The sequence below is a fragment of the Gobio gobio genome (genome assembly GCF_949357685.1).
Source record: "Gobio gobio genome assembly, chromosome: 21".
Lineage (NCBI taxonomy): Eukaryota > Metazoa > Chordata > Actinopteri > Cypriniformes > Gobionidae > Gobio > Gobio gobio.
The window spans coordinates 6,481,030-6,495,708 of record NC_137117.1 but is presented as its reverse complement, the minus strand read 5'-3'; the positions used below and the strand labels follow the sequence as shown (position 1 = coordinate 6,495,708).

Below are 14,679 nucleotides of genomic sequence, written 5' to 3'. Positions count from 1 at the left end.
GGGGGCAACTTACTAGCCGAAACCAAACTAGCATGCGAGACGCTAAACTCTTGCTCAGGTTGAGTTTCATCCATTTGCCGCACAGATGTGTGTGCGTTTACACTGACAGAGAGCCACAGTCATGTTTGACATTAACAAGAGATAAATCATCTTCACCAAACACAAAAACTAACACAAATAACAAGGAAGTAGACATGCCTTCCAAAAAAGACACAATTCAGGCTATTTATTGAAGACTATAAACAGCTCTAATGTGATTAATGTTGTGTTGTATTAAATGTTTTGACTGTCGGCATCTGAAGGCCACATGCACCAAAGCCCTTCAAACACAACCAAACCAACACACTGACGGGTACAACGCATGCGACGGCCATCGAGATGAATGGGAATGCTAACGCCTAGCTTTCTCCAGGTATAGAAATCCCATAAATCCCATACAAATCATTAAAGATTGCCCTTCTGTGAGCTCAGAGGTTGTTTATGGATGGTTTATGGTTTAGTGGAAGCTATTCGCTCGCATAACTTCAACTTATTTTTAAAAATAATAGTTTAACAGCTGAATTTGTAGTGAAAAACTACAGTACCCATGATGCTGTGCAATAATTCCACCAATCAGAGAGTTGAGGCAGGCAAGTCAGCCCAAAAGTGCTCTTTAGCTCCGCCCACCCTCAAGAAGCACTGCGAGTGTAGTCAAAATAACAACATATTTGTATTTACATATTCATATTTTGTAATGAACTAAAAATATATAATTTCTAGAGATATAATCAACTACTATTCAATCTATTAGTATTTTATCCTTCTTAAATTATCTTAACTGTAGCACTTTGAGATTTGTTCCAAATGTAAAGTGCAGTTTATTATCATTATTATTATTATTATTACTTTAAAATGAATAGTTTCTCCATCGTTTTGTTGTTCATGTTGTTCGCAATGCATCATGGGATTGTAGTTCTTTCCCTCGCTAAAGCCGGTAAATTCACAGTCTTGTCTTTTCGTCCGATTATTAATGATGTTTGTAATGTTTCACTTCATAACTGGTTGGTTTGGTTTATAGTTTGTAACTCTTTAACAAAGACTTTTAAAAATCCCGATAAATTAATGGGAACTTCTGGAGCACAAATGTACTCTTATGAGGATTTCGGCTAATCTGAAGATATTTTCAGCTCAAAATTTCAAACTCAATCCACACAATTATGCAAATCAGAACCCGAATAACGAGGAACATCAAGTGAAATTTTGGGTTTTCAAAATAAAAGATGTCAAATTACAACTGGACGTTTGTTCATTACTCGTTCCGACGATCGAAGTCAAACGGAGAGATGGTTCTCACCTCAGGTCCTGGTGGCCCCGGAGGCCCTTGAGGTCCCGGTTCACCCGTTTTCCCCTTTCGGAGAGAGAACATCAACTGTAAACATCATGAGAATTCACCACACACGTTCTTCCTCAGTGTTTCTGCACAGATATCTAAACACTCTTCAAGTGAAATATCTGAAGATATTAAAGGGGTGGTCATTATGATTTGCCTTGTTTATCTTCAGTGAGTGTGTAGTGTTGGGGTTTGAGCATAAACAACATCTGCACAGTTACCACGCTCAAAGCTCAAAGCAAAGGGAGATCTTTTCTTCTACAGAAATCTCTTTTTAAGGACTACAACGACATCACTAACCCTAACATTTGCATAACCCCGCCCCCGGGAACATGTGGAGAAGAGGAAGAGTTGTTGATACACATTTACTGATACAGTGCGAACACAAACGCAATAGCATGTCATAAAGCGAGATGACATCATCAGTTATAACCGTAAATAAACGAAACTATCCCGGTACTCTCTTCATCAGCAGATATTCTCTGGCTCATCTTACCCCACACCAGCGCTTTAGAGATCATCATGACAGAATATGCTAATCAGTGACTGAAGATGGTTAACTCATAAACTCATCCTCTATCCCTTCAGAAGCGTCCTGTCTCGTTCTACATGTCTTCTCTTCTTCTGGAGTCTCTCCATCATTGTCCGACTCCGGTTTGATCAGAAAAGGCTGAACAGTTTCAGTGTGTGTGTGTGTGTGTGAGGTGATCAGAGCTGCTAACATGAGCTCTTGAAGCTCCGCCCTCTTCCCAAAAGGGGGCGGGGAGCAGCAGCTCATTTGCATTTAAAGGGACACGCATAAAAACAGCGTGTTTTTGCTCACTCTCAAAAAGTGATAATTTTAACATGCTATAAAACATGATCTGTGGGGTATTTTGAGCAAACTCCAGCCAGGGAGATTTTTCAGGGGTTAGTTCAAGTGAAAGGAACTCTTAATGCTTCACAAAGACATTTTGGACAATTTCGTGCTCCCAACTTTGTGGTTGGGGACGGCCCCTTCCTGTCCCAGCATGACTGCGCTCCAGTGCACAAAGCGTCGCTCCATAAAGACATGGATGAGCGAGTTTGGTGTGGAGGAACTGGAGTCCTGACCTCAACCCGATAGAACAGCTTTGGGATGAATTAGAGCGGAGACTGAGAGCCAGGCCTTCTCGTCCAACATCACAAATGAAGAATCCCCATAAACACTAATAAAGGCAATATAGTGTGTATATCCACTTGGAATTTTCCAACAATCACACTCTTTCTAACTGTTATACGGTAGGGGGCGCTATTACACATCTTCTGAAGAGTACCGAACCTCCTGATTAAAACACAGGCGAAGAAGAAGCAGAAACAAGCGACAGAAGTCCTGAGGAAGAACATCAGTGTAGTTCACTCAACAGATCACAGAGCTTCATTCGTATTTAACTCAGAGTAAGTGGACTTACAATCGGTCCTGGTTTTCCACGTGGTCCGGTTGGGCCGGGATTACCAGCCGTTCCCTGGAAGAGCGACACAAATAAAACACAAAGCCTCCTCGCAGTCGGCATCATGGTTTGCCATTTCCTGAGCATGTAAACCCTGGTAATGGTTGATAACACACACTTCTGGCTCTCCACACTCACCTTGTCGCCCTGATATCCACTTTCTCCTGGTTCACCCCTCAATCCAGGTTCACACTAGATCATACAGCATCACAGATTATAGAAAACAGACACACTCAAAACACACCGCCGACGTGAAACAGGGAAGCCAGGAAAATGAAAAAACTTGTGACAGAAATGAAAATCTACCTCACATTTGTCTAGAGTCCAGCCGCTGTTATTTCAGAAAATATTATATCATATACTTTTCGTGATGTCTATTTGATGCTTTTCTCATTTAACACAATAATGACTTTAAATCTTTTGGGAGTCATTTCTCAGCCGGATTTGAATTTTAATGTAAATTGTGATTAATTTAATTAATTAATTGGCACATCATGTAGTTAATTAGGTTAAATAAATAATGATTTTATTTTAGATTTTATCTTATTTTAGATTTTTGTTATATAATTGTATTCTATTTCAGTTAATGTTTATATATATATATATTGAATTGGCACATCATGTAGTTAATTAGGTTAAATAAATAATGATTTTATTTTAGATTTTATCTTATTTTAGATTTTTGTTATATAATTGTATTCTATTTCAGTTAATGTTTATATATATATATATTGAATTGGCACATCATGTAGTTAATTAGGTTAAATAAATAATGATTTTATTTTAGATTTTATCTTATTTTAGATATTTTTTATATAATTGTATTTTATATATTATTTTATTTTCAATCATTTTATTCTATTTCAGTTAATGTTTATATATATATTGAATTGGCACATCATGTAGTTAATTAGATAAAACCAATAATAATAATAATATTATTTTATTTTAGATTATTTTATTTATTTTTGATAATTTTTATTTATTTACTTGTTTATTTATTTACTTATTTTTTTTTTGATTATTTTATTTTATTTTAGATCATTTATTTTATTTTAGATCATTTCATTTTTCTATTATTCTTATTTTATTTTATTTTATTTTAGATCATTTATTTTATTTTATAGCATTTTTATATTTTATTTTAGATCATTTTATTTTATTTTAGATCTTTTTATTTTATTTTAGATCATTTATTTTATTTTAGATCATTAAATTGTTTTATTATTATAATTTATTTTAGTTCATTTATTTTATTTTAGATTATTTTATTTTATTTTAGATCATTTTATTTTATTTTATTATATTATTTTTATTTTATTTTAGATCATTTTATTTTATTTTAAATTTAATTACATTTTTAATTACATTTTATATAAAAACAAACACAAGCATGTATATATTTAAGAAAAAGGTATTAAATTTATATATAAAATATTTATATATAATATAAATTATATAAATGTATATACATGCAAATATTTCTTAAATATATACATGAATGTGTTTGTATTTATATGTACATAATAATTATACAGAGTACACACACATATATTATGTAAACACAAACTTTTATTTTGGATGTGATTAATTGCGATTAATCTTTTGACAGCCCTAATATATATATATATATATATATATATATATATATATATATATATATATATATATATATATATATATATATATATATATATATATATATATATATATATATATATATATATATATATATATATATATATATATATATATTGTGCCAAATTTGTTTAATAGAAAAAGGGCTTATTTATAAGCAAAATGATTATTTCTTTAATACCAGGACAGTGCTTTTAAATATTTCTGCTTCAAATTGTATTTATTTAATAATTATGAAATTATTTATATTGTAAACATTAAATAAAAGTGCCACGTGAAGTTTATTCTGTAACGAAATACCAATAATAACCATGAAAAAAATATGTTCTGCATAATGTTGGTCTTTAATTACTGTATAAACAAACCCATAATACACGGGACTCTTATTTTGAAATGTTTTACTCGGTACACCATCTAAAGCATATTACAATACAAACAACAAAGTAAACATCATAATTCATCAACAATAGATCATAATCAATCAAATAAATACATTGATAGCGAACTTTTGACTTATCATCGCCAATTATCACATTAAGCCGTATCGCGATTCCCGTTTTCCGTCCTCTTAAAAGGATAATTAAGTCACATTATTATGTAAATAAGTTCACATGTTCGCTGCAATAATAGAAATATTTAAATCACCTTATCACCTTTCATTCCAGGCGGCCCTGCCCCTCCGCTCAGGCCCTGCCAATGAGAGAACAAGATCTTCAGTGTCCAGCCAATGAGGTTAGAGATCACACAGCCGAAACCGACGGGGTTACCTGAGGTCCCACAATGCCAGGAAAGCCACGGGGTCCCTCAGGCCCGGGATCGCCCTGAGAGAGCAGAGAAACACACTCGGTCACGACAACACTTCTTCTCTGCTTTAGTTCAGAGAGTTATTCCTCATGGATTCACCAGACATTCTCACCCGTCTACCATCATGAAGAAACTCAGTCTTAAATCCACATTATCCTGTGATTTAACTCTCGCACGCACGTTTGAGCAGTTTCCCCTCAGAGAGAATGAACCAGGGTCCCACTGAGGTAAATGTGCTTTTACGGTCACTCGTGATCAGGACAGAAGGTCAAGGGTAAGATTTAATGTACGTTATCTTCCAGGAGGAACTGTTTTCTTTTACAAGCACATTCTTTGGGAAAATGTGGCACGGAAGGAAACATGGCACTGTAACAATGTTCAACCAAACTTTTATTTTACGTTTCTTTTTGGTAAACTATAATTATTTATTTGAATAAAAGCCCTAAATAGTCATTTTCCTAATCCTACAACATTAAATTGTTTAAAAATGACTTTAATCTTATTCAAATGTGTCCATAAATCTTGCGTCCGTACTTTGCCTTTAAATGGGTGTAGCCTAATTATCTCCCACAACTATTTAAGACACAGGAAATGTACACTATGTAACTTTTGGCCCTCTAGCAGTGAAAAATCAAACAAAACAGCATTTTGCAGAAGAACGTTGTTTTGGTTGTGTTCAGCTCTGTGTGACTGTGCCGATGAATATGGTTCTTTGCAAATAAATTCCATCACAAGAACCATAATGACCAACCATAACCCTTGCCACAAACTAACCCCTACCACTAACTAACCCTTGCCACTGACTAACCCCTGCCACTAACTAACCTCTGCCACTGACTAACCCCTGCCACTAAATAACTCCTGCCACTAACCTCTGCCACTAACTAACCCCTGCCACCAACTAACCTCTGTCACTAACTAACCTCTGTCCCTAACTAACCTCTGCCACTAACTAACCCTTGCCACTAACTAACCCCTGCCATTAACTAACCTCTGTCACTAACTAACCTCTGCCACTAACCAACCCCTGCCACTAACCTCTGCCACTAACTAACCTCTGCCACTGACTAACCCCTGCCACTAAATAACTCCTGCCACTAACCTCTGCCACTTACTAACCCCTGCCACTAACCTCTGCCACTAACTAAGCTCTGTCACTAACCTCTGCCACTATAACCCTAACCTCTGCCACTAACTAACCCCTGCCACTAACTAACCTCTGGCACTAAATAACCCCAGCCACTAACTAACCCCTGCCACTAACTAACCTCTGTCACTAAATAACCCCTGCCAGTAACCCCTGCCACTAACTAACCCCTGCCACTAACTAACATCTGCCTCTAAATAACTCCTTCCACTAAAATCTGCCATTAACCCTGCCACTAACTAACCTCTTCCAGTAAATAACTCCTGCCAATAACATCTGCCACTAAATAACTCCTGCCACTAAAATCTGCCACTAACCCCTGCCACTAACATCTGCCAATAACCTCTGCAACTGACTAACCTCTGCCACTAAATAACTCCTGCCACTAACCTCTGCAACTGACTAACCTCTGCCACTAAATAACTCCTGCCACTAAAATCTGCCACTAACCCCTGCCACTAACATCTGCCACTAACCTCTGCAACTGACTAACCTCTGCCACTAAATAACTCCTGCCACTAACATCTGCCACTAACCCCTGCGACTAACCTCTGCGACTGACTAACCTCTGCCACTAAATAACTCCTGCCACTAACATCTGCGACTAACCTCTGCAACTGACTAACCTCTGCCACTAAATAACTCCTGCCACTAACATCTGCCACTAACATCTGCCACTAACCCCTGCGACTAACCTCTGCGACTGACTAACCTCTGCCACTAAATAACTCCTGCCACTAACATCTGCGACTAACCTCTGCAACTGACTAACCTCTGCCACTAAATAACTCCTGCCACTAACATCTGCCACTAACCCCTGCGACTAACCTCTGCAACTGACTAACCTCTGCCACTAAATAACTCCTGCCACTAACATCTGCCACTAACCTCTGCAACTGACTAACCTCTGCCACTAAATAACTCCTGCCACTAACATCTGCCACTAACCCCTGCCACTAACTAACCCCTGCATAACCCCTGCCACCAACTAACCTCTGCCACTAACTAACCTCTGCCACTCACTAACCTTTGCCACTAACTAACCTCTTCCACTAACTAACCTCTGCAACTAACTAACCTCTGCCACTGACTAACCTCTGCCACTGACTAACCTCTGCCACTCACTAACCTCTGCCACTCACTAACCTCTGACACTAACTAACCTCTGCCACGGACTAACCTCTGCCACGGACTAACCTCTGCCACGGACTAACCTCTGCCACGGACTAACCTCTGCCACTAACTAACCTCTGCCACGGACTAACCTCTGGCACGGACTAACCTCTGCCACTAACTAACCTCTGCCACGGACTAACCTCTGCCACTAACTAACCTCTGCCACGGACTAACCTCTGCCACTGACTAACCTCTGCCACTCACTAACCTCTGCCACGGACTAACCTCTGCCACGGACTAACCTCTGCCACTCACTAACCTCTGCCACTCACTAACCTCTGCTAACCTCTGCCACTAACTAACCTCTGCCACTCACTAACCTCTGCCACTCACTAACCTCTGCCACTCACTAACCTCTGCCACTAACTAACCTCTGCCACTAACTAACCTCGGCCACGGACTAACCTCTGCCACTCACTAACCTCTGCCTCTAACTAACCTCTGCCACTCACTAACCTCTGCCACTAACTAACCTCTACCACTAACTAACCTCTGCCACTCACTAACCTCTGCCACTAACTAACCTCTGCCACGGACTAACCTCTGCCACTAACTAACCTCTGCCACTAACTAACATCTGCCATTAACTAACCCCTGCCACTAACTAACCCCTGCCACTAACTAACCTCTGCCACTAACTAACTCCAGTCACGTTTTAGAAGGACTGATCATGTATTGCCTCAATTATTAAAATTACATTGTGTACCTTTAACAACATATTGTTCTCAAATGTTTTGGTCGAATTTGTATATTTTAAAACACATCAGGATACACATTGCAGCTTGTCTAGCAGCGTGGCTGTTGTGAACGCAGCGCAGTAACAGAGCAGGTCCTGTAGAGCGGGAGGTTGTTTGCGGGGCTGTTTCTCATTAAGAGCTTTCGGGGGGCCCGTCAGACATGAACTCACTCCATCAGCACAGAAATGCACAATAAACAGCACGCATGTCTGCTTGGATTCATGGGAACCAGCCGCCATTTCACCTTGAGCTACAGGAGAAACACACAAACATCTCAAAGCTTGAGAGGTGATGCATCGTCTGCACAGCTTCTACTGTTTTACGCACAATTCTGAAGCAGCACAACTGATAATAATCATAAATGTGTGTCTTGAGCATCAGATCCTCATGTGAGAATGATTAGTGAAGGGTCATGTGACACTGATGACATCAGCGTTTTTTCCGGAGTGGCTATGCGGCTGAATAAAATTATGCTGCATTATTTTCCTGTTTAACACTGTAAAGCTGCTTTGAAACAATCTACTTTGTGAAAAGCGCTATATAAATAAAGTTGACTTGACTTGACTTGACTGAAGACTGGAGTAATGATGATAAATTCAGCTTTGATCACAGGAATAAATTACACTTTACTATATATTTACATAGAGAACAGCTGATCTACACTGGAAAAATATATCACGATTTGTACTGTATTTTGATCAAATAAACAAAGCCTTGGTGAGCAGAAGAGCACTAACAGTATATCATGGTATTACCACAGTACATGATTTTATAGACATGTGGCTTGAAGGAGATCTTAATGGATCCACAGATCACCCACATGCCATAAAAAAGCTTTTCTGTCAACCACACGTAATAAAAAATGACAGAAGAAAGAGAAAAGGGTGAAATATGACTTATTTGCTAATCCAATGGCTGCAGCAAATCTCTACTGAGATGCAAAACAAACTGAGGCTTCTGAACTCAGTGAGAAATGTGCTGCTATGTCAGATTCGCATTAGATTCTTTGATCTTTAGACAAGCAAGTAAATTTAAACAATGACACTTGCATTCAAACGTTTGGGGTCTGTGAGATTGTTTATTTTTTGAAAGAGTCTCTTCTGCTCACCAAGGCTGTGTTTATTTGATCAAAAATACAGTAAAAACAGTGAAATCAACAGGGCATTTCATTGCACAAAATGGATTTTCATGACGCATCACATCCTCTCTGCCACCAAAAAGAAAACACAGATCATGATTTGAGGAAGGGACGGGACAACAGCATGATGAAAACGCATCCTCAGCCTGCAACATCCCGCTTTAAATCCTCCCGCCTGACACCCCGACAGCAGTGAAACGTGTCTGACATCTCTGTCCGCCGCTTTACGAGACTCAGGGGCTTCGGCCAACCTCTGACATGTGTGTTTTAAAGCCGGAACGACCAGAGGAGTCCTCGACTGTTGGAGACTGAACATGAGATGCAAAATGATCGGCTTTTTAACTCATGAATCAGACCCGCAGGAGCCCAACACATGGCAGCAATCAAACATGGAAACACACATTACAAATGAAGGAAAAGAGATAACAGGGGTGGACAGGGGTCGGCATGGGCATGTCCCATACGCAACAAACTGAGATGCACTGTGTATTCTGACACCTTTCTATCAGAACCAGCATTAACTTCTTGAGCAGTTTGAGCTCCAGTAGCTCGTATGTTTGATCGGACCACATGAGCCAGCCTCGGGCTCAGTGCTGGGACCGCTTCTCTTCTCCATCTACATGTCATCACTAGATCTGTCCTTCAGAAACATGGTTTCTCTATCACTGCTATCATCTAGAGCTACTGGAGTGCCTCAGGGCTCAGTGCTGGGACCGCTTCTCTTCTCCATCTACATGTCATCACTAGATCTGTCCTTCAGAAACATGGTTTCTCTATCACTGCTATCATCTAGAGCTACTGGAGTGCCTCAGGGCTCAGTGCTGGGACCGCTTCTCTTCTCCATCTACATGTCATCACTAGATCTGTCCTTCAGAAACATGGTTTCCCCATCACTTCTGTCATCTAGAGCTACTGGAGTGCCTCAGGGCAAAGTGCTGGGACCACTTCTCTTCTCTTCTCCATCTACATCTCATCTGTCCTTCAGAAACATGGTTTCTCCTATCACTGCTATCATCTAGAGCTACTGGAGTGCCTCAGGGCTCAGTGCTGGGACCGCTTCTCTTCTCCATCTACATGTCATCACTAGATCTGTCCTTCAGAAACATGGTTTCCCCATCACTTCTGTCATCTAGAGCTACTGGAGTGCCTCAGGGCTCAGTGCTGGGACCACTTCTCTTCTCTTCTCCATCTACATCTCATCTGTCCTTCAGAAACATGGTTTCTCCTATCACTGCTATCATCTAGAGCTACTGGAGTGCCTCAGGGCTCGGTGCTGGGAGCGCTTCTCTTCTCCATCTACATGTCATCACTAGATCTGTAATTCAGGAACATGGTTTCTCCATCACTGCTATCATCTAGAGCTACTGGAGTGCCTCAGGGCTCAGTGCTGGCACCGCTTCTCTTCTTCATCTATATGTCATCACTAGATCTGTCCTTCAGAAACATGGTTTCTCCATCACTGCTATCATCTAGAGCTACTGGAGTGCCTCAGGGCTCAGTGCTGGGACCGCTTCTCTTCTCCATCTACATCTCATCTGTCCTTCAGAAACAAGGTTTATCCTATCACTGCTATCATCTAGAGCTACTGGAGTGCCTCAGGGCTCAGTGCTGGGACTGTTTCTCTTCTCCATCCACATATCATCACTAGATCTGTAATTCAGAAACATGGTTTCTCATATCACTGCTATCATCTATAGCTACTGGAGTGCCTCAGGGCTCAGTGCTGGGACCCCTTCTGTTCTCCATCTACATCTCATCTGTCCTTCAGAAACATGGTTTCTCCTATCACTGCTATCATCTAGAGCTACTGGAGTGCCTCAGGGCTCGGTGCTGGGACCGCTTCTCATCTCCATCTACATGTCATCTGTCATTCAGAAACATGGTTTCTCCTATCACTGCTATCATCTAGAGCTACTGGAGTGCCTCAGGGCTCGGTGCTGGGACCGCTTCTCTTCTCCATCTACATGTCATCTGTCATTCAGAAACATGGTTTCTCCTATCACTGCTATCATCTAGAGCTACTGGAGTGCCTCAGGGCTCGGTGCTGGGACCGCTTCTCTTCTCCATCTACATGTCATCTGTCATTCAGAAACATGGTTTCTCCTATCACTGCTATCATCTAGAGCTACTGGAGTGCCTCAGGGCTCGGTGCTGGGACCGCTTCTCTTCTCCATCTACATGTCATCTGTCATTCAGAAACATGGTTTCTCCTATCACTGCTATCATCTAGAGCTACTGGAGTGCCTCAGGCCTCGGTGCTGGGACCGCTTCTCTTCTCCATCTACATCTCATCTGTCCTTCAGAAACATGGTTTCTCCTATCGCTGCTTTCATCTAGAGCTACTGGAGTGCCTCAGGGCTCGGTGCACGGACCGCTTCTCTTCTCCATCTACATGTCATCTGTCATTCAGAAACATGGTTTCTCCTATCACTGCTATCATCTAGAGCTACTGGAGTGCCTCAGGGCTCGGTGCTGGGACCGCTTCTCTTCTCCATCTACATGTCATCTGTCTTTCAGAAACATGGTTTCTCCTGCCACTGCTACCCTGATGAAACTCAACTCTACCTCTCATTCCAGCCAGATGATCCAACGATAGCTGCTCACATCTCCGCCTGCCTAACAGACATCTCTTGCTGGATGAAGCAAGCTTCACCACCTTCAACTAAACCTTGTGAAGACAGAACTGCTTGTGGTCTCGGCCAACCCAATATTTCTCCATTCAGCTTCTGTAGGTTCATCAACATTAACTCCACCCAGGAGGGCCAGGACCCTTGGAGTTGTGATGGATGATCATATAAACTTCACAGACCACATTGCTAGAACTTCCTGGTCCTGCAGATTTGCCTTATACAACATCAGGAGGATCAGGCCCTTCCTATCAGAGCTACACAACTCCTCCTCCAAGCTCTTGTTCTCTCCAGACTGGACTATTGTAATGCTCTCTTGGCAGGCCTTCCCGCATCACTGTCAAACCTCTGCAACTGATCCAGAATGCGTCAGTCTCTTTTCATCTCGCCTAAAATCCAGCAGTTTATCTTCTCATCCTGAAGTGTTCTGTCGCTGAATGGACGCCAGGACACACAAAGTATTATTAATATCCTCTTGGCAGGAGACACCGGCGGGACTGAACTCTGTACAGTAGCAGAACACGCTGCTGAAAACCAACCAAAAGACCTCCGAAAAACCACATAACTTTACAACAGGCTCTGAATCTGATTCTGTATTCATGTGTGTGAAGAAAATCTCTTTTAGTTGAGTTTAGTGTAACATTTTAACACTATGTTTGATATTTGTAGTGCCTCCCATCCTATAATCACAAAGAGCTTTGTGTTTTGTTACTTCTGATAAGAAACAAAGTCTCAGCTTTAAAAATCTGTCCATTTTATCACTAAACACAAACAATAAATACAATTTTAACGCTCTTAAGTGTGACAGATCGCTGTAGCGTCAGTGTTTTCTTCCTCATTACTACTACGCTGTAAAATCCAACAGTGATTATAACTAACACTTTTTAGTTAAATTTACTCAATGTCTTAATTGTAAAACTCTAGTAATCTATACTATCCACATCCTATACTCAGAAAGCCCAAGTTAAGATTCATTGATTGGTTTGAGTGCCATTTTGTCAAGCAAAAAGAAAAGGTGGGCCGACTTTTCTCTCATGTCCTCCACTTCTGCAGTTATTTCACTCTGTTTGCATTCACTGATTTCCCAAAGTCATCTTACATTTTTAAATTATCAATACAACTGAAAAATTTGAGAGAACCACATAAGCTGACTTCATAAATTGTAGTTTAGTCACCATTATGGTGATCAGTGTTCAATTTGGTTGTGCACTTGGAACATTTATATTACTGTAATTCTCTTCCTATTGATGCAGCGATGCAACAAGAAATCAAAGTGATTTGATTTCAAAGGATGCGCTGACCCGCTCTGTGATTTTACACTTGGCACAATGCAGTCAGGCAAGTCCCATTCTCCTGGCAACCGCCAAACCCGGACGCGTCCATGGGATTGTCAGATTGCCGACTTCTGTGACCCTCAGCATACGCTGACCCCACTCTGTGATTTCACTTCGTGGCTGAGTTGCTGTTGTTCCCAATCGCTTCCACTTTGTTATAATCCCACTAACAATTGAGCGTGGAATATTTAGTAGTGAGGAAATGTCCCGAATGGACTTATTGCACAGGTGGCCACCGATCATGGTACCACGCTTGAGTTCTCTGAGCTCCTGAGAGCGACCCATTCTTGATTTCTTGATTGAACACCTGAAATGGCGTCCCAATACTTTTGGCAATATAGTGTATGAATAGGTATATATTGGATAATAGATCTCAAATATGAAGTCACAGCTCCAGAAAGGACGAGGCTTCTGCAAAGGCTGTAAGAAGGTAAAGCTGATTCTGTGTGTGTGTGTGTTCAGGACTCACTCTCAGGCCTGGGAATCCACTGCTGCCGGTTCCTCCGACGGGCCCCTGAAACACACACAAAACAATGAGAAACAGCTCAGCACATTCTCAACCATCTTTCAACGTTCTTTGTTTTTATTACACACTGATTTTGAGCTCAAGACATCAAAGATTCCTCTACAGCTGCTTTGTGGTTTCGGCACAATAATATTCTTCCGAACCCGTGAAAAACGCCATCTATAGACAAAATATCCTCTATACACAGGACTCCTATCTGAATTTCCATTTTTATTTGATAATTCTGTTTAGTTTTGCACATTGCATCATTATCAGAGATCTCTTGAATCTAATCTAATCTAATCTAATCTAATCTAATCTAATCTAAGTTGAATCTAATCTAATCTAATCTCTGAAGAGCTAAAAGACATCACATGAGAACTTTAGGCCTTTTATGATCAAGAAAGATGTTTGATTTCCTATTGATAAAGTGTTGATAACTTTATGTTGGAAGATTGTTAGGATTGGTTCAAATTATGATGTACTTCTGTTCAAAAGTTTGGGGTCGGTAAGATTTGTTTATGTTTTTTAAAGTCTCTTTTGCTCACTAAGATAATCAAAAATACAGTAAAAACAGTGAAATATTATTATAATGTAAAATAACAGTTCCCTTTCGAAAGGGAACTCGCGCTGCGTCAGCTTCGACGCTACGGGGAACGCCTCCAGCGTGACTGGTGCCTGAAATCACAATGAAAAAACTTCAATCCTATTGACCGGCGACAGCCTATGATGTCA

At 40.4% G+C, this 14,679-nt stretch overlaps 1 protein-coding gene across 1 annotated transcript in view; it reads right to left on the bottom strand.

Moving 5' to 3' along the window:
* Nucleotides 1-14,679, bottom strand: part of col24a1 (collagen type XXIV alpha 1 chain) — a gene marked incomplete at its 5' end in the record, with an annotated part of 127,984 nt that overhangs the window by 57,805 nt on the left and 55,500 nt on the right. The window contains 6 exons of the mRNA XM_079803309.1: nucleotides 1,334-1,387; nucleotides 2,800-2,853; nucleotides 2,977-3,030; nucleotides 5,122-5,166; nucleotides 5,244-5,297; nucleotides 13,909-13,953. Of these exons, the coding sequence (XP_079659435.1) occupies nucleotides 1,334-1,387; nucleotides 2,800-2,853; nucleotides 2,977-3,030; nucleotides 5,122-5,166; nucleotides 5,244-5,297; nucleotides 13,909-13,953 (306 nt within the window). The remainder of the gene's footprint in view (nucleotides 1-1,333; nucleotides 1,388-2,799; nucleotides 2,854-2,976; nucleotides 3,031-5,121; nucleotides 5,167-5,243; nucleotides 5,298-13,908; nucleotides 13,954-14,679) is intronic.